Source organism: Camellia sinensis, chromosome 7 (assembly GCF_055761805.1).
Source record: "Camellia sinensis isolate YWXY chromosome 7, ASM5576180v1, whole genome shotgun sequence".
In the NCBI taxonomy this organism is placed as follows: Eukaryota; Viridiplantae; Streptophyta; class Magnoliopsida; order Ericales; family Theaceae; genus Camellia; species Camellia sinensis.
Genome location: NC_138967.1, coordinates 52,724,593 through 52,750,656, shown reverse-complemented (window position 1 = coordinate 52,750,656; position 26,064 = coordinate 52,724,593). Strand labels below are relative to the sequence as shown.

General features: G+C 34.4%; 1 protein-coding gene across 3 annotated transcripts; it reads right to left on the bottom strand.

Annotated features, from left to right (window-relative positions):
• Window positions 1–9,999: 9,999 nt before the first annotated feature.
• Window positions 10,000–26,046, bottom strand: LOC114268060 (S-adenosyl-L-methionine-dependent methyltransferases superfamily protein). Of its 3 annotated transcripts, none has more exons than XM_082877936.1 (16): window positions 25,380–26,046; window positions 19,417–19,566; window positions 19,264–19,330; window positions 18,871–19,052; window positions 18,370–18,630; window positions 17,448–17,531; window positions 17,327–17,374; window positions 17,147–17,211; window positions 16,233–16,281; window positions 14,197–14,473; window positions 13,849–13,970; window positions 13,534–13,614; window positions 13,382–13,456; window positions 11,886–12,091; window positions 11,635–11,785; window positions 10,000–10,631 (listed from the first exon to the last, which is right to left on the bottom strand). In XM_082877936.1, the coding sequence occupies exons 4-16, from the start codon at window positions 19,015–19,017 to the stop codon at window positions 10,434–10,436; spliced, it is 1,764 nt and encodes a 587-aa protein (XP_082734062.1). In that variant the 5' UTR covers window positions 19,018–19,052; window positions 19,264–19,330; window positions 19,417–19,566; window positions 25,380–26,046; the 3' UTR covers window positions 10,000–10,433. The 3 variants fall into 3 exon arrangements, with proteins under 3 accessions (XP_082734062.1, XP_028064962.2, XP_082734061.1); XM_028209161.2 differs by having other exon boundaries at window positions 19,465–19,566; window positions 25,380–26,031; XM_082877935.1 differs by having other exon boundaries at window positions 19,444–19,566; window positions 25,380–26,019.
• Between the last annotated feature and the right edge of the window lie 18 nt (window positions 26,047–26,064).

Genomic DNA, 26,064 nt, shown 5'->3' with positions numbered 1-26,064 from the left:
CTTTTTTATGCTCCAACCGTTGCACCAAATGAATATCAAAATAAGAATTCAGCAAAAAAAGTATCAAACTAAGAACAAGATAGGGATTTTACCAAATCACTGTTACTGACCGTTGAAAGAGGTACACCGGTCAACCAACCGGTCAACCGGTTCATCAGATTATGCGACGGGTTTGAACTGGTTGAACTGATGGGTTTGAACTAGTCCATGGCCTGAGCGTTGTTGATGAACCGGTCCACCAGCCGGTTGACCGGCTGGTTGACCATCCGGTCGCCCGGTCTAAGCATGGGAATGGTAGGTTTCAACTGCTTTCAACAGGTTTGGTTTGAACAGGTAGAATTTCAGATAGGTTTATTTTTAGATAGCTTATTTTGTGGACTTGGAATAATTTGGAATAATTTGAAGGGTGATATAAATTTTAATTTCATTGAAAATATAATTCAAATTGTTATCTTTTATATAAATATTTTAAAATTAGTCGTTTCAGTAAATTTACCGTTGGATGGACAGAGTCTTTTGACAATTTGCCGTTGTTATCTCATATACATATTTTAAAAGTAGCCGTTTTAATAAATTTATCGTTGCATGAACAGAGTATTTTTAAAATTTACCGTTCATAATGTGTTCTATAAAATATATCAGTTTTGTATATCAAGATGACAGAGTATTTTATTTTGAGAAGAGCATTACATTGTATGTTGTGAATTTTGTTTCTTCTGTGATTTTTCTCCTTTGAAACTTTAATTTATATTATCTTACTAAATTATCTGATTCTGAGGTTCAGTATTGATTGTATATCATTCTAATATTTTTTACTATTTTACATATTGTATGTACTGTATTTTTTTGAAATTATGGAAGATTTTCAAATGTTTGAAGAATCACAAATGTTTCAGCACAACACTGATATTAATTTTATGTCGGAAACTTCGCGAGAACAGAACACGCAGAGCAGTGATAATCATTTCATTTCAGAAACTTCTTGTGTTTCTCGTGGTAAAGCATTTACAATTATAGAAGATGAAACTTTATGTAGATTTTGGTTAGCAGTCTCTCAAGATCCCATTACTGGTAATAGTCAGACTATGGTTATATTTTGGGAACGAGTACTTGTTAATTTTAATTCACAATTGAGTGGTGAATCAAATCGAAACCGTATTTCTTTGTCTCACCGTTGGTCTGCCATGCAAAAGACAATTAATAAATTCTGTGGTTTTCTTGAACAAATTCAACTGAGGCAACAAAGTGGAACGACTGAGGCAGACATGGTAACATTTATTTGTGTTATTAAATATCAAATTTCTTCTCTAAATGTATATTTGTTATTAAAATTGTTGTAATTTTTTTTGTAGGTCGCTGAAGCAAAGCGGATGTATCATGCAATACAGAAAAAACACTTCACATTTGATACATGTTGGGATATTTTGCGCTGAAGTTGTAAGTGGGATGAATTTCGAACACAATCCAAAAAGAGTACGCAACATGCTTATCCATGTTCTAATCCACCAACTGGAGAATCTGATGCATTTCAATCCAACCAGAATAATGTTCTGCACGAAGAACCATCTAATCCATCAACACGACCAATTGGTACTAAAGCAGCGAAAGAGAAGTTGAAGAATCAAACAACCCACGATAGTAGATTTGATGAAATGGCTGCCAACCAATCCAAAATGGTTGAAGTGTTATCAACTATTTCCGCTAGAACGATTGAGCAAGATGAACAAAAGGCGATCGACCGTGACCAGAAAGCTGCAGACCGTCGAAGAAGGGCCAAAGATAGGGAGGAACAACTAAAACTCCTATCTATGATGAATGAAAGAGAACAACGAAATGAAGATCATAAAATAATGTCAATGGACATGACAAATTTAAATCTAATGCAAAGGGCATACTACGAAGATCTTCAACGACAGATTTTATTTCGAACAACTAATAGATTGCCTTGAAAGGTTCTGTATTTACTGGTTTCATCTATTGGTGTCATCTATTAAAAAAGGAAACAGAAAAACTGTGTACAATTATATGAAATGTCTCACTTGCCTTTTCCATTTATGTAAAATTAGAAATTAATTAATTTGTTCTCAATTTTTGTTTCTTGAGATGGTTGCATTCTATTCTCTACTGTTTCTTTGGATACCATATTGATTGGTAAAAACAAAACACACTAATTGCTAAGTAGTTATCATGAATGAAATTCTTCTTCATGGATATGTCAGATAAGAGGCTCATATTTTTATTTTTCTTCTACAATTTCCTACAACTATCTAAATGGGTGTTGTTCTTCTGTTACGCAATCAAGTCCAAGGGCTACATCTTCATATGGTTATAGATGATTATAATTCCAAGGTTTTATAATTTCACCCTTCATTCAATCTGTGTCTTATCTTCATCTCAATGAATCTCCTCTGTCTGATTTCTCAAATAAGAATATGTTGTACATGTACATACAGTATTACAAATAACTACTTACATATAAATACATCCTTTATTCTTTTCTTTGGTTACCATTACACCTTTCAAAAACTTTCATACAAATTTAAGTAATCAGAAACATTAATAACATATTACAGATTATGGTATGAGTGAAGCTCGAAAAGATGGTGCTAAAGTATTACCAAGGCAAGATCATTTTATATCACATAATATTACAAAATCAGTACATTCATAAAAGAAATTTACTTAACAAAAGGTTGTGAAAATAATACAAGACAAAACAATGGAAACACATAATGGCACACCGATCAACAGTCATTATCTGGTTGTGGTGGAGGAGGGAAGTAGTGATGGTATATGTCATTTACGCGATGCTCAATTCTATCAATGCGATTGTTTGCCACGTCATGACGTCTTCCAATGTCCAAACGGAACTCACCAAATTGTTCAATTCATGAGTTCTGTGCAGTGGCAAATGTCTCAAACTGAGTACCCAACAAATTGACCTGATTAGCCATTTGATGTTCCCATTCAACGCGTTGATTATAACGTTGTTCTTCTATGGCCAAAAAATCAGTCCAATATTGAGGTGGTTCAGTTGATGGCATCACATTGACAGGAGGATCTTGTGGACCATCATCTGGTGGGACTTCATCCTCTGAATCTTCTGCAGCATTATCATTTCCCATTAAATTGGCGGCTGCACCAGCACGATTCACAGTATATTGCGTAATGGGTGAACGGATTTTGATCTCCATTTCATTTACAAAATGAACCTTAAAATATTTGAAAATTTTTGTCAATAGTGCCCCAAACAGTAATGACCGGCCCATTTCTTGATTTGTCAGCACCATTTCTTTCATAATTATGTAAGACAAATCTAACTTCTGCCCAACCTCAAAACAGTATAACAAATAGGCATTAAAATATGGGACCGCATCATGATGTCCTTTTTTCGGAGTGACATTTTCTACAATCCACCGGTGGAGGATCCGAAGATAAAATTTTAAATGTCTTGCTTGTAGACTAGTTCCAGTAAATTTGTTCTGACATATAGTAGTATATACATCAGTACCATTACCGACAATATTAACTAACTTAGCCTCAGTCTGAAAATGGGTATTTTCATCACCTACCTCAACTCCAATAATGCGTGCCAAAGTAGGAACATCAAACTGTACACCCTTTCCTTTCACATATGACAAAAGAGTAAAATTTCCATTTTCTTCATGAGTAACTCTTAGGTGAACATAAAAAAGGAATACTAGCCATGGATATACCTTTTGGGGTAAATTAATTAAATTTAGCCATCCCATTGATTCAAGTTTACTAACTAGTAGTGCATCATATTGAGGTGGCAGATTGACCCTCCTCCCTGTTACAATAGGTCGGCTTGAGAAATTTTGAAAGGCTAGTTCATGACTTTCACTGAGAAATTCATCTGTAGGATATGACTGATTTTGAGGTTGCTGTTGTTCACGTCGTCGAGGGTTAGAACTTTCACCAGCTTCTGTTCTCACTCTTTTAGTTCTAGGCATGATATGAATATCTGTTGAATTTTAATAAAAATGTGCTATAATGAAGTAATTAACATAAATACTGTCTTTTAAAATGCTTACTGAAAACATGAACTTAGAATTAAAATGTAGACATGTATTTTTAATGAAGCATGGCCACTGAAAATTTAAGTAGACATGTATTTTTAATGAAGCATGGCCACTGAAAATTTAAGAACATAGTAATGTAGTATAAAGCATGCAAACTCTCTATTCAGTACATATCAAATGAATGTAGCTCATGTTTTAATAAAACATGCACACTGAAAATTCAGTATTGTAGTTGAGGTTTTAGTAAACTACATTCATTTTATAGAACTACAAAGTAACATCAAGTAAAAATCAAAATCTTGTTCTGTAGTTCAGGTTTTAATAAACTATATTCATTTTAAAAACATTAAAGTAACATGAAGTAAAAATCAAAATCTTGTTCTGTAGTTGAGGTTTTAATAAACTAATGTCATTTAAAAAACATTAAAGTAAACTCTTGTTCTGTGGTTGAGGTTTAAATAAACTACATTCATTTTCAAAACATGAAAGTAAAAAACATTCATTTTCAAAACATGAAAGTAAATAAACTCATGTTCTGTAGTTGAGGTTTTAATAAATTACATGCATTTTCAAAACAAGAAAGTAACATTAAGTGAAACTTAAAATTCAGTTCTGTGGTGCAAGTTTTAATAAACTACATTAATTTAGAAAACATGAAAGCAACATATAGTGAAATTATGTTCCTGTCTTCTGTAAACAAGTTGAACAATTGAGTGGCATGCACACTGGAAGGGGGGGGGAAAATTGAAAGGGCCGGTTGCCCCGTGAATCACCTTGCTCTTTTAATGCTGCCTTCTTGTTCTGTTTTGATGATCCTGCCTTGTTCCTCTGTTCCTACTGATGCTGCCTTGGTGATGATGTGGATTCACACTTGAAAATGTAGAGTGTGTGGTTAGAGGGCTTCAGTGAAAACATGTGAAATGTGAATGTGGTGATGGCAATGTTGAGCTGATATAGAGGATGGTAGGTGGTTGAATTGATAGGTGGTTCATATAATGAATTGTAGGTGGTGTGATCTTCTGAATGGTAGGTGGTTCAATAGATGATTTGCCACATATAGTACAATGACTGTAGGTTAAATGTTCAATGTGGCAGAAAAGTAGGTTGAATGTTCAATGCATCAACATCAATAATTTACGGAATGGCACAAATAATTGATGCCACAAATAATGCACAAATAATGTATGGCATAAATACATTGAATAATGCACACATAATGTATGCACAAATAATGAAAATGCATTGAATTTAAAACAAATATACATACAAATACATTGAATATACATACTGAAATGCATGCAATCAGTCCAATTATGAATATTGAAGATAAATCTTTACAAAAGCAATTATTCGAATGCACAAATAATGGCATGCATGATGAATCCCACGAGCCAGACCCTTAATTAATTGAATGCTTCATTTGATGAAAAAACTGAATGCTTCAATCCTCACTTCTTAAAAATGCCAAACCCTTAATCATCAAATCTTTTTAAAAATTCCAAACCTATTCCCAAAAGTTTGTTTCAACAAATTTGGTAAAAAACTTTTTTTTGCCTTGATTTGATGAAAGAAATGTAAAAGTTTGATTTAATACAAGTTTGATGTAGATTGGAGGTGATTTTTACCAAATTTGTCATCAAATTTTAATTTGATAAAAGATTGAAGATTCTTAGGAAATGTGTGATTCACTGTTTAAGGATGGAAGGGAATCAATGAGTAATGGTAGGAATATAAATACAAAACACGAGACACATATGTCTCATATGAAATGTGATGTACATGATATGAGATCCACATATAAGACTCATTTCATGTAAAACATGTATGTCATATTCTATATTTGATATTTGTGTTCCTAGACTTATTGGGGAATCAATAGTGAAGCAAACTTGCAACTCCAAAACATAATTATAGAACTCCAAAATAGAATTGTCATACTGAAATAAATTATTTTGATGATTGCCATAAATTGAACAGAGAACAATTATGAATATTGAAGATTGGATCACCACAATAGCACATCTAATCACATAACTTCTGCGTTACTTGGTTAATATAGTGCATCATAATGAAGATTACAAACAAGACAACCTTCTATTTCTTTACTAAACAAAATTACAAAATATATCTGTGGTGAATCTAGTTTTCACCGCGAAGATGCCACATATGTTCTATTAAATCATTACGGAGGGCATGATATGCATTTTTATCCCTAATACCTAAATGACGAGACAAAAATGATTCAAAGTCATTGGTAGGAGTAGAGGAAAGTTGCACTGGTGTGTTGGTAGATGAAATTTCATAATCAAAATCAAGGTGCTCCTCCCTCTCATCTTCAACAATCATATTGTGTAATATAATGCAAGTCTTCATTATGTTAGCAAGCATTTTTGGATCCCAAAAACGTACAGCACCACTTATAATTGCGAATCGAGATTGGAGGACTCCGAATGCCCGCTCTACATCTTTCCTGGCAGACTCTTGCATCATTGCAAAATGTTGTCTCTTTGCTCCTTGGGGAGAAGAAATTATTTGAACCAGTGTTGCCCATTGCGGGTATATACCATCAGCAAGGTAATAACCCATATCGTAACTATGTCCATTAACAGTGTAGTGGACAGGGGGAGCCTTACCTTGGGCAAGATCAGAAAACAAAGGTGACCGATCTAATACATTCAAGTCATTGTGTGACCGAGGCATTCCAAAAAATGCATGCCAAATCCATAAGTCATAAGAAGCTACTGCTTCGAGAATAATGGTTGGCTTTTTTTGATGGCCTACGTATTGACCTTGCCATGCTTTTGGACAATTTTTCCACTCCCAATGCATGCAATCTAAACTTCCCAACATACCCGGAAACCCCCGAACCTCGCCAATAGCAAGTAACCTAGCAATGTCAGTTGGTGTCGGAGATCTCAGATATTCTACTCCAAAGATTTCAATCACTGAATAACAAAATTGTTGCAAACTTTGAATCGCAGTGCTTTCCCCAATACGTATGTAATCATCAACTGCATCTGCTGCGACACCGTATGATAATATTCTCATCGCTGAAGTCATTTTTTGTAGGACAGATAATCCAACTACATGAGCTGCATCTTGTTTTTAAATAAAATATGAATTGTGTGCTTCGATTGCATTCAAAATTCGCAAATACAAAGAACGACGCATTCGAAAACGTCTCCGAAATATTGTAGCTGAATACACTGGATTTGCAGCAAAATAATCTGCAAACAATCTGTCATGACCTTGCCTTCTATCTCTGCGTATATACTTGTGACCTACAACAGAACCCCCTATTTTCTTTGAGCTATCACTTGACTTAAGAATCTGAAGTATACTACTGGTATTCTGCTCATAAGCTGCTAAAAGTGTGATCATATATTCATCATCAGACTCCTCATCAGAGGAGGAGGAAGAAGAGGAGGATGAAAATGAAGTAAATATCATGGATTTCAAAGTATCCATTATCCTCTGTTTTGTTTAAGATATAATCCTTGTGTTTAAGCTATGATCCTTGTGGAGTTGTCTGGCATATAAATAATAATGTGTTTATATGAGATTTTAGAAGAAAATAATTATTACGAGTAAACCAATGGAGGGAAAAACAAATAGGAAAAGAATTAGGAACAGAAATGGAGGGAAATCAAAAAAATAAAATAAAATAAAATAAAGATTACCGGTCAACCGTCCGGTCAACCAACCGGTCGCCCCCTACCAGTTCACATCGGTCAGTTCACGTTGGTTGGTTCAAACAGTTCAGTGGTTGGTTCAAACAGTTCAGAAAGGTTAAAAAAAAAAATTCCTCTAACCGGTCGACCGGTCCGGTCGACCATCCGGTTGTCCTGAATGAGATTTGATGAAGGTGAATGCTCTAATCGCCAATTTTCAAAAGTAGGTTAAATGTTAATTTTTTAATTTTTTTAAACAAAATATGTAAAAAAATTGGGAAATAATAATAAATGTGTGGATAGAATGATATGAACTTCATATTGTTTTTTCGGGTAAATTACACTTCACCTATTTATATTTGGCCACTTCTTCATTTTGACTCGTAAAATTTTTTTTTTTTCACTTTAGCCTTTCATCTTTCAAGTTTTTCTTATTTATTCTTAAAACTAATTTTTGTTCAAAATTATATAAAAACTAATATATTGATAGTCACATTATGTAAAATATTTTATTATATATAATTCATATTTCTGATATAAACTTAAATTCTAATATAATAATATATTTTTTATGTTATGTAATAGTTACTGTAGAATTTTCTATCTAATTTTGAACAAAAATTAATTTTAGAAGTAAAATGAGAAAAACTTGAAATATGGACCAAAGTGGGGGAAAAAGAACAAACCAACAAACAAATTTTAAGGCCCAAAGTAAGAAAGTGATCAAATATAAAGGGATCAAAGTATAATTTACCATTTTTTTTATACTAATACCGACACAATGGTTACTTATATGTATAATCACTAGAATTATATACTATATTTAATTACATACTCTAAATCGTGAAAAAATATATTATATGAACTAAAAAAGATAAAAATATAATCTTGTTAATTTCTGATTTAACAAAATTTAAATTAAAAAAATCACCGGATTATAAAAATAAATAAATAAAAGACAAACTTATAATACAAAATAAAAATTGAACTAATTACAACAAATTATTAGCTAAATATTACTTTTATTATATTTTTAGATAAAATTACTAATTAACCGTTCATAGTTTATAAGGGTCCTTTAGTTTAGATTGAGAATTTAGATTAGGTGAATAATTTTTTTATTTTTTAGCCTATCAATGCTATAAAAGCTAAATTTAATTGGGAGTAAGGGTGAGAACTTGAACCATATAATTAGATGCATATTTTAATGTTATTTTTACTAAGAATGTCATGATATTTTTTAGTAGTTTATGTAATTTCATAAAAAAAATACGTAAAATAAAATATTTAAAGCTTTTTTTTTTTTTTTTAAGATATGTATTTTGTTACTCATTTTAGAGTCAATCTAGTAAGAACAAAGATATAGAATTAGGATAAAATCGAATAATTTTATGAATAATTTTATTTAGTTAAAATTAATTTTATAAAATTTACCTTGTGAGAAAAAATTTAAATCTCGTCATAGTGTTTTTTAGCTAAGAGTGAAAGTTTTAACATAAACATATTAACTAGATACTATAACAAAAACAGTGATAAACAAGTAAAACATAATTTTTAACATAAAGATATGACGTCATTTTGTTTTCTTCATATCATTAATGAACCATTAATGAAAATGTAATTAAATATTATATAAATTAAAATTACAAGAGAGTTTAATATAATTATGTCAAATTTGTAAAGCTCGTTATATTTTTTTTAAACCTCAAAAAAATAAGATCAATATAATTTATCATAAATTCTACATAGATGCCACCTAAGACAAAAATTTGGAATAAAACAAAACAGCTACAATTAACTACAAAGAAAAAAAATAAATAAAATAAAATATGCTCCTAGTAGGGGAAACAGTTTAGCATAAACTTTCAAGAAAACATTGCATACAAACCCAAAATTAGGGCTCATTTGGCAACATCTCGCATTTTGACTTTTAGCCAAAAAGCTAAAAATAAAACAAAAAATTTTAAAAAATCATTCAAAAAATTTAAAAGCCAAAAGGATGTTATAAAAACAAATTGTACACACTAGTCATTTCCGGTTTTTTTATACAACCAAATAAAATCATTTCTAAACATATCAACTTTTTTCACCTCATAAAAAAGTTTAAAAAAATACTGGAAAAGCCAATTCTCAAACGAGGCCTTCATGAACTCCATACAAAAATTCAATTGAACCCAAGAAACATTAGTACACCATATTTCACCTCCTTTTTGCCCCATTCACATCCATAGTATTTAAAATAACATTCCAAAATAATCAGTAAAATATGTCAAATCCAGCCTACATTGGCAGAAAGCAGCAGGTAACAAGTTCAATTCTACGAGAGCATATACCATTTACAAAGTTTGGTATCAGTAAAACCAGAATGCCGAAACAATCGCTTATACTTAACATTCAACCAATCAAGCTTGATATGATGACACAATCCTAATTAATCATTCAATTTTCAGATACTTATCTTGCACGATTGAACTGAAATTGAAACGGGCATTTCACTTACTGTTACAAAAATACAAGCATTAATAACTTCAAATAACTTGACAGATCTATTGCAGATTCCAATTAATGCATCACCTGGGAAGTAGTGATCCGATCAAACTGGCCAAGGCTGTGCATGCATTATGCTCTCAGCATTTGTAGCCATAGCAGTCTTGTGCTCCGTTATCTTTGGCAAGTATTTGAGAACAATTCGCTCCCAACATACATAAAGCTGTGTTGGTCACTTCAGACACTTGATCTTCTTTGAAACATTGATGATGCTTTGGGTTGTCTCTGGGTGTTTGGATTTTAACAGTTTCTCTAGTCGACAAGATGCTTCCTGAAAGCAATCTTCCGTAATACCAGCCTTTGTATTAAGAGCAAAAAGAACTTCATTGACATCTTCCTCAAGCTGAAGGTGAAAAAGGTTGTTGAAAACCTGAAACAAAAGAAACACAAATTATTTACATAGAAAGCTTCTGTGGAACAGTATTTTCAAGCCCTAGTTAAGCTGATAATCCAGATACGGTAGATAATTTAGGACCGCCACTGCCTCAATACAAATGTCAAATTCAAATTTGTCAAAGACAGTTCAATAGCAGAGATCAACGTCTATATGACATTTGCACACTTCAGGGCACAATCATCACTTTACAATCATTGTAGAGAATAGTGTAAGATAATAATAATAATAATACTAATATCACTTGAGCAGCCTTGCTTTTATATTAAAAAACATACATCAATGCAGGTTAGATACACAGTCCAAGTGTATCTTTAATTAATTAAAACAAAAACGGATATAGTCCCAACAATATGGGAGTATGTAATAGGTTTTCACTTTTCTACTCCGTCTAGGGCCATAGCTATTTTTAAGTCATCAAACCCTATCGCGTTTTAAACGTACTTAACTAAAAAGGGAGCAGGAGCGGAACCAAAATTATTTGTCCAGTAGGGGCAAATTGAAAAAAACAACAACAGAACTATAATAGTAAAGAAATCATATATTTCAATTTCAGTGGGGGAAAATTTCAAAATTTTAGTCGGTCAATATAGAAAATAAATTTAAAACAACATATCAAAATGGAAATTTTGAAAATTCAGTGGGAGCAAGTGCCTCCACTTGTCCCTCAATAGATCCCCCCTTGATTAGGGGAGGCTCTTTGTTGAAACAGGCGGCCAGAAATTTGGCTAAAACTTTTAGACAAGTTTTTTTTTAATACGTAATAATAAGATTTAATTTTAAAAAAAGCATTTAAGGAATGCCATGTAAATACAGAAACGAAGATGAAAAGAAGCCACAAGGCTCCTGCACACCTCGCCAAATATCAAAAACCCTCTAAAAGCTAATAACTGATCGGGAGATGGGTTAGAAATTCCAGACTCTTGTAGACAACAATTAATATTCTCTGAAAAATCATAACCATCAGTTCTGTTCTCACCATTTTTATCCTCGAAACAACCTCATCTCTAATGGTCGGGGACCTTGAGACCAAATTAATAATAAAAAGCCCATGCTCAGAAAGGGAATTCTTAACAGCAGATAGAAAATACTCTTCCACAAAATCCGCGGCAGGGCAAGTCAGTCCGGAGCTGAAAAAGAGTAAAATAAAAAAATATATAATAAAGAACATTAGCACTTGTTTTCCTGAATCAGAGAATACAAGGATTTTAGTCAAAAACTAAAATTTACCTGGAATCTGAAGAGTCCACATCAATAATAAGTATGTCAACTCTATTAGTCCCATAGCCTTCTGCATCAGATGTAGTGCAGCTTCCATTTGAAGAAGAAGAAGAAGAAGAAGAAGGGTCTGTCTTGCAGGGAGCATCCACATTCCCATCAGCAGCCTCAGAATTTGCAACCCTTCTAACAAACTGGATCCCATCAGTGATACATACCTGAAAAGCCACAGAAGCAACCAAAAGGCAATGAACATGGTGCAGAACATAAAGTTAGTACATCACAGGAATGACAATTGTCAGTTAGATTTTAAATGCAACTTTATAGTTTGATGTTGATGCCGCTTACTTTCTGTAAATAAATGAATGCAGAACACCACATCTTAAACAATTATAGCGAAGTTTAGATGCTAGAATAGCAGTTATGCAATGCTCCAGAAATGTGAGGCTAGAATAGTGATGACTGAATAGATGCCTTAAACAAATATCCAACAAAGCATTGTGGCAAAATTTACATAAATGCTTCGAAGTTCACACCAAAGCTAGAAGTATCAAGAATCATCATGTGAATAGTACAGAGGCACTACTAAATTGCTCAGTCTTCAACACTCTGAACATACAACCTTCTAGATTTAGCTCTGTGAAAATCTATGTTACTTCATGACCATGAACAACTTTAGTGGAAATCTATCACACCCCACTCCAACTATTGGTTTAAAATGCATAGTGTTCACATTACGCAGGCTTTCATAATCAGCAATTTGAGGACTCTCTCAAAGGAGGCCAAGGTCAATTACAAACTTACTGAGTTATTATGAGACTACAAAGTAATTTCCTCCATTTCAACTAAGTTCTATGTCAATCTACTTCTCAAAGATTCTTCCCCATCCCCAACACTAGACATCCCATACAGCCTGTCCATGAGCCCCGTACACTCCGCCAATCCCCAATCTCGCACCTCTCAATGAATACTTCCCTAAAAAACTGAGTTCCTTCTTTGCATGGATATTCCGCTACTATTGCCGCCCAATTTGATTCCACCCGAAAAAACTAAGGGGGAAACCTTAAGGCAGCTAACATGAACTATCAATTTTTTTTAATAAGCAACTATTATCAATTTTCATGTTATCATCTGTAAACATCATTATCCAAACTAATTGAACCACCATAACAAAACAATTGCAAACACTACACTATTGGATCAATTACTTAACAGCCTGTTATAAACTGGTATCAGTGTTACCAGAAAACGATAACACCATAGCACGTTTCAAAACATGGTACACCTTCATTTCGAAACAGTGAATTTAGCGATCCAAAGAGATCCGTTAATTTTTTCTACGTTTTTCATTAAAAGTTGGGGAAATTGCAAAAAAATGGAAAGAACTAAAACCAATTGTAAAAGAGATGGCAAATTTTTCTAAATTCAACTAGACATGAAAACAAAAAGAAAAATTGCAAAATCATGGAATAATTTACAGATTTGCCCTACTCCCTTTCTCTTCTTACCTTCAAATGTTTATCTTCTCTAAAACTGAAGTAGTCTTTTGCAAGATCAAAAACCACAGGATCTAACTCCACCACCTGCCAATACAAAAACTATCTAAATAAATACAGAAAATATATCATCTACCATCAAATGGTATGAAACCTCAACTTACCTCAATGGACAGAATAGGAAGGCACGCATGGAGGAACATAGGCAGTAGGCCAGCTCCAAGACCAATTACAACTGCTTTAACCTGAGAAACGCACAGGGCTTACTTTAAGCAACATAAAACTGAGAAGATATGTATCTTATCAGAGAATTTCTGTAACTTACCAACGATTTTCTTTCTTCCCCCCCCCCCCCCCCCCCTCATGTGTGCATTCACATAATTGACAAAACAATTATTTTATTTAAGCAATTTAAAGGAAATAGTTTTCTTTAAATTGCTTATTTTCATAAAAATTCGACTCAAAAATACCTTCCTTACCATTCTTCCAGTTGATGATGCACTTTCCAGATATGAAGAAATCAGCATAAACCCCGAGATGATTCCCGTATGGTAAGAACTAGCCAAATAATTGTGATCAACTTTCAGAAAGTCACTTGAGTCTATAGCATACAGAAGATAAGTAATAAGAAGCCAAGCCTAACAATAAATACTAAGTAATTACATTTTAATGGAAAAGATGAATATGTCAGCAAAGGAAGTTCGTTAACAAATTCCAGTAAAGATATATGAAATGGACTTACATCACTGAAGCTCTTCAGCACATTAGAAAGAAGATACCATCAATCAGAAGGAACTACTCACTAGAAAGAGTATCAGAGTCAATACCTTCAATTAAAGACTGTTGAGAATCATTTCTTCTCTGGTTCCCTCTTTTCTTAGACTTCGAAGATGAGCGGGTTTTCTTCTGCTCTGTTTCACCAAGAACTCTCTGAGATCCTTCTTTTGTTAACAAAGCTTCAGATTGCACCAAACCCTCTGCTCTTTGAAAAGTAAGGCGACGGAATATCATATCTTTGGATGGCAAGAGACGAATGAAATCATCATCAACTTTTTCATATACCACATCATCAACAATGATTGGTCCAGTCAAGGGGGATGTAACCTACATAACATAAAGCAATTCATCAGGGACAATGAAAATATAATCATACATTTATGGAACAGGTCAATGTTATGGCCCCAATATGACTCACATAACAACAATCTAAAAAGTCAAGAATTAAGTGAGGCCAAAATTAGAAAAAAAAAAACAGCTGTTTCACAGCTGATGGTAAAAGTTCCACCATTAGCAACACATCTCACACCATCACAAAAGGTCACAGCTCCATTTCCTCCGACGGCAGATTTGAGATTATGAATTTTTATCTTGAAATACCACTTAAAACACAATGGCGGCATTCAAATTCAATGATTATCCAGAAATCACAAACAAAATGACCAAAGGGCGCAATGGTTCTATAATTATATAATAATACAAGTAACCATTATTCAGTTTTCACTACAAGTAATGGGTAGAGACAGCAAAGCAGGCAGCCAAGCCAGATAGTTACAGTATAGCAGCCAATTAAGATTAAAGAAAAAAAGGATTCCCATAGTAAATTTCCAATATAACAAACGATGTGTTTCAGCTTCACAAGGGAAAGCTTCCTTTTAAGTCAACCTTGAACCAAAGTTCACTATTTTCATGTTTAATTAGACAACTTTCACTCTTCCAGAGAATTCAATGTAAGATGATTTATGCATCCATTATCAAGACCCTATTCCAAATTTACAAATTGAAGGATTTATCATGTGCGTGCCCTATTAATGTGGGTTTTATTGCAAGTAACTTGAAAGTCAACATCAAACCTTTGGATCAATGCTGAAGAAGACACGACATGATAGGTCAGTGTTTTTTCCCCCCTTCTTTTTCTCTTCTTTTTAATAGATAACTAAGAAACCCCGTCAAATCAACATGTGTGCGATGAACACCCTATTTGGTTGAGTTTTTGAAATCTGCTTTCTTTTTTTCCTTTTCTTTTTTTAAAAAAAAAATAAAAACTAGCATGATGAAAATAAACACCAAAAAAATATTTTTGAATTTTCAGAAGTTATTTTTGCCCCCTAAAAAATAAAACCAAATGAAAATGATGAGTATTTTTTTTACGAAACTAGATTTTAGCTTTTTAAAAACAAATTTTTGAAAAACTCAACCAAACAGGATGGAAGACTTTTTGGTTTTCATATTTTGTAAATAAATGTTCCTCCCCTTTTTTCTGCCTTTAAGGCTTTCGTAGATTTTCAGCAAGCATTTTTGTGAAAGTAACAATTCCAAGAAAACTGCCCTTCCACATAGATCGTTGTTGCATGAACTCAGAATTTCTTTGCTTTGATTCCGCCCTGCTTCAATTCAATTAAAGCTGGCTCCTACTCCTCCTTTTCCCAACCTAGGTTAGGGGGCTCCTATTAGTCACGCTTTGGGAAATGGAAAGTAGAAGCACAACTAGGGTCTTCATGGTTCCATTATACACTTCTTCTAGATATCTTTTACCTGCTAGATGCAACCTTATTAATAACAATACCATATTGCGAAATTAACAAGTGCCAACACATCATTATTCACACACCATATCTAAAGGGTTCCATCACCATAAAATTCAAATGTCATTCATAAATCCATTTGGCTTATAAACTCAATCACCATCGAACTTAAGTTGAGCTTAATGAATTATGTCTTCTTCTTTTTTCCACTAGACAATAACTTCACACACACACAGAAGAAGAAAAGCAGCTACATCTATATTAGTTAAAAGTGTAATGAATAGTGCTCATGTCAAAATGACCTCATTGAAACCTAAATAGATTGTAAGAGAGTTTAAAACCTGGCATACAACTTTCCGTTGCTTGATCCCATCACTTGCCGCCATAAACCTGCAGATAAAGCAGTCCATTAGACCAAAAGAATATTGCAGCAAATCACAAAGCGACTGGCAAAGCCTCACAGTTACAGCATAAGCAGACAATTGTTTCAGTTATAAATTCAAAATATAGAATTATAACAGTACATGTAAAGTCTAATCAAATTTAGGATAAAAGACATGTTTTTGATACTGGATAAACAAATGGTTCCAGTACTTATCAAATAAATAAACACATAGTTCCATTCCAGTATTATTATGGTGTCATGGATTTGATATAAGTTAAACAAACTTCTTGGTTCCTTCATGTTTGAGTGTGGAACAATAATAGTGCAACTTATGTCAAGCATGAAAAGGAGGCTGGTAAACTTGAAATAAACACGAGTCAACAAAAACAGTACTTCAAAGGGAGAAGCTTTTTACAAGCTCAAAAATTTGCTAAGTTACATCTTAATCAGCCCAAAAATAATAAATGTTTCAAACTTTATGCCCCATATGACTATATCACCTTAATGGTGTAAAAAAATGCATTCCCTCCTTTTTATTAAAAATTTAGTGCTTTATATCCCCAAAAAAAACAAAAACAAGAAACAATGCATGAGATAAAGATGATTTTCTTATTATGTCAACTATTATATGAAGAATGGGAACCAAAAACTAGCATGGCTGGTTTAGAAGTATTTAAAAGCATCTCCAACCAAATACAAGTTGTGCTAACAACTGATTCACGGACTACTTGTAACAAAAGGACAACTACAGTGACGATGAAGGAAGCAAAAGGACAAGAAATAATGGTCAAACAAGGACTACTATAATTAAAAACCAGGGAAGACCTTGTGGCAAAGACCAAAATAGAATTAAAGCTGTTAGTAACATACGGAATTTGAGCTCCACTGTCATCTCTTCCTGGTGCCAATTGTTTAACCAGAGGAGAAAGATCTGTCTGAAATAAGAAAACAATCAAAAAGAAAAAGTACAGAAACCAGAAATGCATTTTAACAGGTTGGCAAGTCACAGATAGGTGCCTGAGACCTATAAAAACTGGAAGAAAAAATTACCTGAATGTCGTCCATGCTGGTGGTAGCGTGACTGGAGTCTAATAAAACCTAATTCAACACACAGTTCAAATGTCAGAGATAACCCAGAAAAGATGTAATCAAGCAAGCAGCAAAAAGATACCATTATTAGGCGAGCTGCTTTTGAGCTTTCAACAACCAGCCATTGTCCTTCCTCTGAAGAGTATAGCCACTCATTAGCCCGAGCCTGAAATATAAAACAACACATTTACAATTTTAAATTGAAAATCAGAAACAATGACAACATGCAAAATAAGACATACATGAACCACCCCAAAAAATATTCAGAATTCTCACACACCTGCTAGTGGGTTTACATAATTAAATTAGCGGACGGCACATGCAATGTGTGTGCAATGCAAATAAGTAAGAATAAAAGAAACTAATAATGAAATTAATATTATAATGTATACTCAGGTTAAGTGGTATGAGTTCTCCTACCTTAACCCCATGGTCATGGGTTCAAGCCTTGTCCACCTCTTTATGTAACTTTTTCAAAAAAAAAAAAAAAAAACACTGCCACGTGGCATGAGGAGATTTGGCTTCACTACACCAATTGAGGCCTTCACTTAATAATAGTATAGATAGATTAATATGAAGTGTGATGAAAGAAATAAAGGCCAAGGAGAACATGGGTTGAGGTGATAAAGAAAAACATGATTACTTTAAACTTAACTAAGAATATGACTTCAAATAGAACCTGACTGGGGGAATGGGCCCATATAATCAACCCAAAGTAATTTTGACAAAGGCTTGTGGAATTGAGTTGAACAGAGTTATAAAAATATACACATTTTAAGTATTTTTCATGTTAATCAAGATATTTTTTATATGTTGGTCGTTTCTGTTCAGAGTTTGATCTAATTGATTTATACATAACCAAGGGAACTCACAAGCAAATTAGTTGAAAAGATTTCATCAGCCATTCCATATTTTCAAATATTAAAAGCATTTCCCAGTAAAAAACAGAGGCAATTTGTAAACTGCAGTGTGCACAAATAAAATAGATTTGCAGAAATACTCACCCTTGGCACAAGGAAAACTCCACAGCGATATGAGAAAGGGCCAGATTGCTGTTGAGCATCAAGAAGTACAGTTCTGTAACAGAAACGGGACACCCCTTGTTGACCCAAAGTAAGCTGGACCCGCCGACCTGGGGTAAGCTCTGCCAGATCCCCTTTGGCTCCTAGTTGCAGATCTTCGAGTGAGTACAATATATCACAACCATTTGAGTATTCCATGCGAATTCGATTTTCACTTTCAAGTGCTTCATAGAGCCCATCAACCTAAAAATACATGGCAGCCTCTGTCAAGCTTTCAATATATTTGTGCTTCAAACTTCACAAAGCTGAGTCAACAACACTAGAAGAAATATATCCAATAATATCATCACCATAGTTCCATCTTCCCAAAACATTTAGATAAAGGCCATGAAAAAGTTTTGATTTCTAGACATTCTTTTTTACATATGCATACAGAAAATGAGACGATGAATTTCCCAAAGGAGTGGAGACAAAGTTCTCTACCTGATTCCCATAACAATCAAGAGAAGAGCGATTAATTGTTGATGATATCTGGTCCAACAGAGTAGACTTCCCTTTCTCCGCAATCACCATAAAGGTGTGTAGGTTAGGTTTATTAGATGGTTTCTGAGGTATAGCGTGAAGACTCATCTTCCACCCATACCTAAACTTGGGGAAAAGCAAACCTGACAAAAAAACAAATAAAGCAACGGGGTGTACATGCTCAGCAAAGACACTGATCAATGACGTAGACACATTAGCACCATGAAAAGAGTATTATTTAATTTATCACACAAAGTGCAAGTTAATCTCTATAAAGAGAAGTAAACCAAGCAAAAAGTAATAAAATGTAAAACAATGCTTCTCACCACTCAAATAAAGTTGGGATAAACCTACCTAAAACATGAGTTTCTGCCAAGGTGAGACAAATAAATTTCCCCCCGGATTTTAAAACTCTTTTCACCTGATGATACACAAAGACACTCACGTGAATCCACAGTGAAATTGTGGTGAGTTATTGCTGATTAAAACTAATTTTTGAGCACATACAACAAATACATGCGCAAAAAATATTACTCAAATTTGAGTCCAAGACACCTCTGACAAATATTGATTCCCTAGCTTAGATCCAAGTTCAGGCTCCATCAAAGCATCCAACCCTCCTTTGTCAAGGACAATATCAAAGGTCTCATCATCAAACTGGAAAAGTTATCACAGTTAGAGAAAGGGGAAAAAGAAAAAGAAGGCAACAAAGGATAACAATCACAAAATAAAGGCTTAAAAAAAATTATCAGGAATCAATGGACATGTTAATCAATGGAAGAAAATTTATCTTTGCATAAAAGCCAGTCACACCAACGCAGACAGTCATAAACAGACAGAGGACATCAGTTCAAAGGCAACAACCATTTATTGTGTGCAGCACATTTCTATATTTCTAAAAAACAGCATAAATTATTCGTGTAAAGAATGCATCTGCTGTAAGACATACACAGATCACAGGCTGGTTGTCAGCTTGAATGGTTATCCTCTGACAGCCCAAAAGGGGTGAAGGTAAGATTACATTTTTCTTTTTGCGATTTCGTCGGCTTTTTTGTTTTCTTTTTGTACATATTCTGTGTACAGACTGTGTGCCCTTTTTTGTGGCACCTTTTTAATGAATTTTTTTATTGACTGGCATTAGGTGCCCGGATCAAAGCCCGACTAATCCCCAAGGGTGCATAGGCCCTCGTCAAAGAGTTTCCCGCAAGTGCACCACAGTTAATTCAAGAGTTTTCTCCCAATCCGATAACCCTAAGAAATTGTTAGCACCTAAGAGAATTTGATCCCTAAACCTTGGAGGGAACACACCCCCAAGACCCAAGGCCTTGCCACCAGGACAACCCCTAGGGTTACATTTTTAATGAATTTTACTTATTATAAAAATGAAGGCACAATTCACCTCTGGTTGGTACATGAGCATGTGTGTCTTGTCTTATTCATCAAAAAAGAGAAGTGGATATCCATCGGGCATCACAGTGACAGTGGTTATATGACATTCAACAGTCATCAAGCAATTTTACACATTCATGTTGCACAGTGACAGTGGTTATATGACATTCAACAGTCATCAAGCACATTTGCTAATTAAAACAATCTGGATACGGATAAAAGTTGTGGAAACATTTCTTATGACATGATCAGTGATCTTTACATAAACATTAACACAGTATTTGCTTACTTATTTATGCAAAGAGACGCAAGGAGCCTAAGAATTTCATAAGTTTGATAATGGAGATGAAACAAAGAGAAAGGTGGAGAAGGAAAAACTGGGATCACCCAGATCATATCCTTCCTATTCTTTTTTATATCACTTCTCTTTTTTAAGTGTTAAGAACATGATTTTAGGAGTCAAACTTGAGTCACTGCAGAGGAAGTGTGGCCCACTCACCCCCAAATGGACCACCCAGAACACTGTTACTTCTATGTTGTTGCTGTAGTGTTCATAATTCTCTTCAATCTTGAGGTGACAGTTTTTTGGGCCAGGAGAGAGATTTTCTTTCCAAATCACAATAGTTCTCTTTCTTGCTCTCTACTTGGCTAAACCACACCAAAAATGGAAAGAAATTTAAGTATTTTCTCTTATCTTCTCTCTTCTCCTCTTCCCACCAAGAAATATGTAAGTTCCCTCACTAGTGTATGTATGCATAAGCCAAATTTCTCTCATAACTTTGAGCCTTGGTTCGTAGGGTACAAGTGTGCAAAAACTTGGTGATAAACTAACTTTCACATTAGTTCAGTTCATAAATTATTAATCCATTTCTCACAAAAACATCATTTTTTTTTTATCAGCGACAAAAGAAATAACATTAATTATAAAGAAGTAAGAGATGAGGAAGAAGTCCTCTTGAAATAAAACTAAAACAACACCAAGCCTAACAAATAGACAAACTATACACATCACAAATAGCTCTCCAATCTCTAGATATCAAAAATCTCAAAACCCCTTTGAATTCTGATGAAATCGAGGCCCAAAATGATGCCAAATAACACATTCTATCCCACAAAGACTCCATATGAAACTCTTTTTACCTTTTTTTCATCAGTGTCAAATATATATATATATATATACGTATTAAAAAGGATAATAAAGAAAGTTCAAAGTAGTCCAACGAGGACAAGAAGTCTAATGTGATTATAAATGACAAATAGTCTTCCAATCTCTATAAATAAAAAACAAATACACCCCCTTAAAAGGAGTTGACACCAAAACCCAAAATGACAAGTAACAAAGCTTCTCCATGGGTCATCAACCTATCATAAAAATCCTTGCATTTCTTTTCGTTCAAATGATCCCAAGCATAAAAAAATACACTATACCAAAGGAGTTGAGCCACCTTGGTGGATCCAAAATCTCTGTAATCAACATTAATCATTTGGACACATGATGTTGGAACTGCCCACTGTCCTTGTCAAATAACTATATTAACATGTTATAATTTCTTTAACCCCAACTAACTCATAAAAATACAAGCACAATGGTGCACATATTAAAGGTTATATAGCAGCTCGTTACCCTTTTAAGGTAATTGTAACCTATGCAGAAAATTTCAAAGAACAAAGAACAAACTTCAATAATTTTTTGGGAAATGATTTTCATGATAAAACTAGAGGCAAGTTGAACCAAAAAAAAATGTGAGAGGCTAAAAGGGAAGAGTGAATATCATTTCGTTAAAAATAATTATGGAGATCCCTAGTTTTATCATGAAAATTAATCTGAAAAAACTTCTTCCATGACATCAACCCTTAGAGGGAATCCATCAATCTCTCCATCAGACATGAACCAACCAAATTAACTAACATTCTATCAGCTTTTTTCTTTTAGTTAAGTTCATAAATTACTATTCCATTTCTCACAACATCATCGACAATTGTGAAACTCTATATACCTTTTTCCATCAATAACAAAAAACTATCAAAAATGATAATAAAAAAGGTTCACAACAGTACAAGGGGGATAAGAAGTCCACCTAGCGGTGTTCACGGGTAGGTTTGGACAAGGTTCATTGTCAGCCCGCCAACCAAACTGAACGTATTGGTTTAGAAAAATTGCCACTCGATACCGATTGGGAATACATTCGAAACTGACCGTCGGATTGGCAATCAGTTCGGTCGGTGAGACACATACGCAACTTAATCTACTCCACACTTTCTCTCATGTTGTGATTCAAACAAATCTCAAATCAAACATGTATAAATGGAGTGGAAAAGATGAAATTAAGAGATTAAAACAAATTTATTGAACATGCAAACAGATCTGGAGCGGTAGAGAGACTCATCATTGCTTAGATTTGAGCACCATCATCTCAGTCGTCACAAATCTGAGCATCAATGTCACCGTTGATTAGCAACTGCCACCAGGAGAGGGAGATTAAGAAGAGAAAATGAGAGAATGTCGCTATGAAAGGGAGAAAAGAGGGTGAGAGCATGAGAGAGCACCATTGCTGCAGCTGGGAGAAAGAGATTAAGAGTGATGGGGTTTCTGAGAGATATGGTGACAGAGACAAACTGAAGAAGTGAAGATAAGGCTTAGTCTTGGAAAGACAAACGTAAGGGTTAACAGGGAGGGAGACGAGAGATCTAAGAGGGAGGGAGGGAGGTGAGAAGGTGAGAGAGTGGGGAGAGTAAAGGGCTAGAGAGAGAGGGGGGCGTAGAGAACAATGCTCATATTAAATTGAGAAAGTAAGTCTGTGTAATCATTGGGAAGATAAAAAGTCATGTGTTATCAATGCAATATAATAATTATATTTCGTTCAAAACAAAAATGTAAAGCTTCTCGTCTTGAAAATATGATATTGGGAACATAATGAATCTTTGGAAAGATAAAAAGTCTGTGTAATCATTTACGAAAGCGTGCAGGTTGGGTCGGATTATCCCGGTTTTCATACATCCAACCTGTTGTCCGAAAAATTCAGTATGTCACCCGCAGTCAACTCAAAACGTTGTCAAAATCACCCATACTTGGGTCAGGCCGGGTGGTTCAGATCCTTGAACACCCCTAAGTCCACCAACACAATTACAAATGACAAACAGCCTTCCAATCTCTATAAATCAAAACAACACACCCTCTTAAAGGGGGGTGATAGCAAAACCCAAAATGATTAATAACAAAGCTTCTCCATAGGTCATCAGCTTCTTCAAACTTATTATAAAAACAATCGCATTTCTTTCCGTCCAAATGATCCAAAGCATAAAAAATAACACTATTCCAAAGGAATTGAGCCTCCTTGGAGGATCCAAAACCTCTATAATCAACATTAAGCATTTAGACGCATGATGTTTGAACTACCCAGTCTCCTTATCAAATGACTATATTAACATGCTATAATTTCTTTGACCCCAACTAACTCATGAAAATACAAGCACAACGATGCATCTATTTAAAAACTCACTACCCTTTTAGAGTCATCGTAACCTATGCAAAAAATCTCAAAGAATAGAGAATAATTTCAATAATTTTTTGGGAAATGATTTTCATGCTAAAAGTAGAGGCAATGTGAACCCCCCCCCCCCCCCCAAAAAAAAAAAAAAAAGAAATGTGAGGCTAAAAGGAAAGTGTGAATAGAATTTCTCAAAAATAATTATGGGAATTTTATTTTGAAATTTAATTTTAAAAAATGTCTTCTATGAAATCAACCCTTAGAGAGAGGGAATCCATCAATCTCTCCATTGCACATGAACCAACCAAATTAACTAACATTCTATCAACTTATCCCCAATTTGGTGAAACTACTACGTATTTCACTAGTATATAATATTTCTCCTATCTAGTACTCTTTAAGTAAAATAATCATTTAGACTTCATTATTATTTTTATTTTTATTTTTTTGATCGACAACAAAAGAAATTTATTAAAAAAGGGAGGGAATCCATCAATCTCTCCAATCATACTTCATTCTATCACCTTATTCACTTTAGTTTAGGACAAAATTGACATTTTAATTGCCCTTATTTTGTTTATATATGCATAAATCTTCATAACACATGTTACTCAGTTCTTTAACACACTCAATTGTCTTATCAAAGTTTTCCTTTGGTTTGATAATTGTGTCAATCTAATATCACAACAAAAGCACGTACCCGAATAATCCATCCCCCTACACGTGCACTACAAACCCCCTATATCTCTCCCACTACTTGAACAATCTCACCTATATCATTAATTGGTTGCTCTCGGAACTCTCTTAGTTCATACAACTTGATCAAAATCTCACTTTTCCCCACTGTTTACCAGCCATGTTCCCTATCTCTTGCCTTTTCTCAAACCTTTCAATTCCGAAGAAATTTTCCACAATCCTACTTAAATATATAGCTTTCTTCTAAATACATCCACAAAATGCATGATCATTATATACAACAAACCCAAAACTTTGTGCATAAAATTTGACTAACTGGGTTTAACCTACTCATACTTCTCACCCACATGCTCCTAAATTGCATTAAATTAAAATGAACAAAACTCCCTCAAAACAGTAATGTAGAATTTGGCACCTAAGTGATACGTTAACAACATGAATTAAAGGGTAAGAGTACATTGTTTCAGCTCAGATAGTGTTAGTACCAAACTAACAACAGCGGCTTCATAGCTAAATAAATTAGCCAGTGAATTCGGTAGCAAAACTTGTCATATTACATAAAACATATATGCATAAAACTACCTATCCAATCACTCTGTTTGGATGGGGTGATTATGGTGAGAAATGATAAGATAAATTAGATAAGAAATTGTGAGAAAGACAACTCTCCTATTTTGTGTATTTCATTTCGTACCAAACGTGGTGAGTTTTGGTGAGAAACAAGTTAATTGGGGGGAACAAATTGCATAGCAGTGTATATTTTTAAAAATAATTTCAAATCAGTGGTAAACTTTTTCATGAATTTGTAAATATTTTGTGGACTTACCAGTAATTTGCAATCCAAACTGAGTGTCAGTGTGGATTGCAAAAAACAAAGATTCGAACTTTGATACATACCTGCATACAGGTCATGTCCATGACGCGCCACCGCATATCGGGACGTGAACGCACGTTCCGACGCAACATATCAGAGATTGCAACTTTGGAAAAATCAATATTGGTAATGCATCTAAAGCCGGCGTCGTAGAGGTATTCGGAGAGCTTCGAATTGCCGCAACCGGGGACAAGAATCTGCACGGAAGCTGATGATCCGGCGGCGTCGGGAGGTGGCGTTTGGGTGTTGGAGTTGGGGCAGAGGTGGGAGAAGAGTGGGGCTCGGAGCTGTGGCCAATCGGCGTACCACTCGAAGGAGTCATCACTGCCTCGGATGGTGAAGAACTTGTCCCAGTTCTCCTTGCTTGTGAAGTCTCCTAGGGTTTTCAGGAGCTCTTCTTGTTTGTCTCTCTTCCCCATTCTCTCTCTCTCTCTCTCTACTGGTTTTGTGTCTAGGCCCTAGGGTTAAGGGATTTAAGAAGAAATAAAGCAAAATGAGTTTGGATCCTCGAGTGATTTTTCAAGAGATGGCTTCTTTGCTGTCCATGATCGATCGGACTGGAGAGTCGCTATTTCGTTCAATGGGTTTAATTTTGGACGTTGTCTTATGACACTTCGGGCTGTAATCCGATCGACACTTAGCCATAGTTAAAACGGGTGAGGCGCTCTATTCGTGTTTTGATAGTGGTTCTTTTTTTATGTGTCAAGT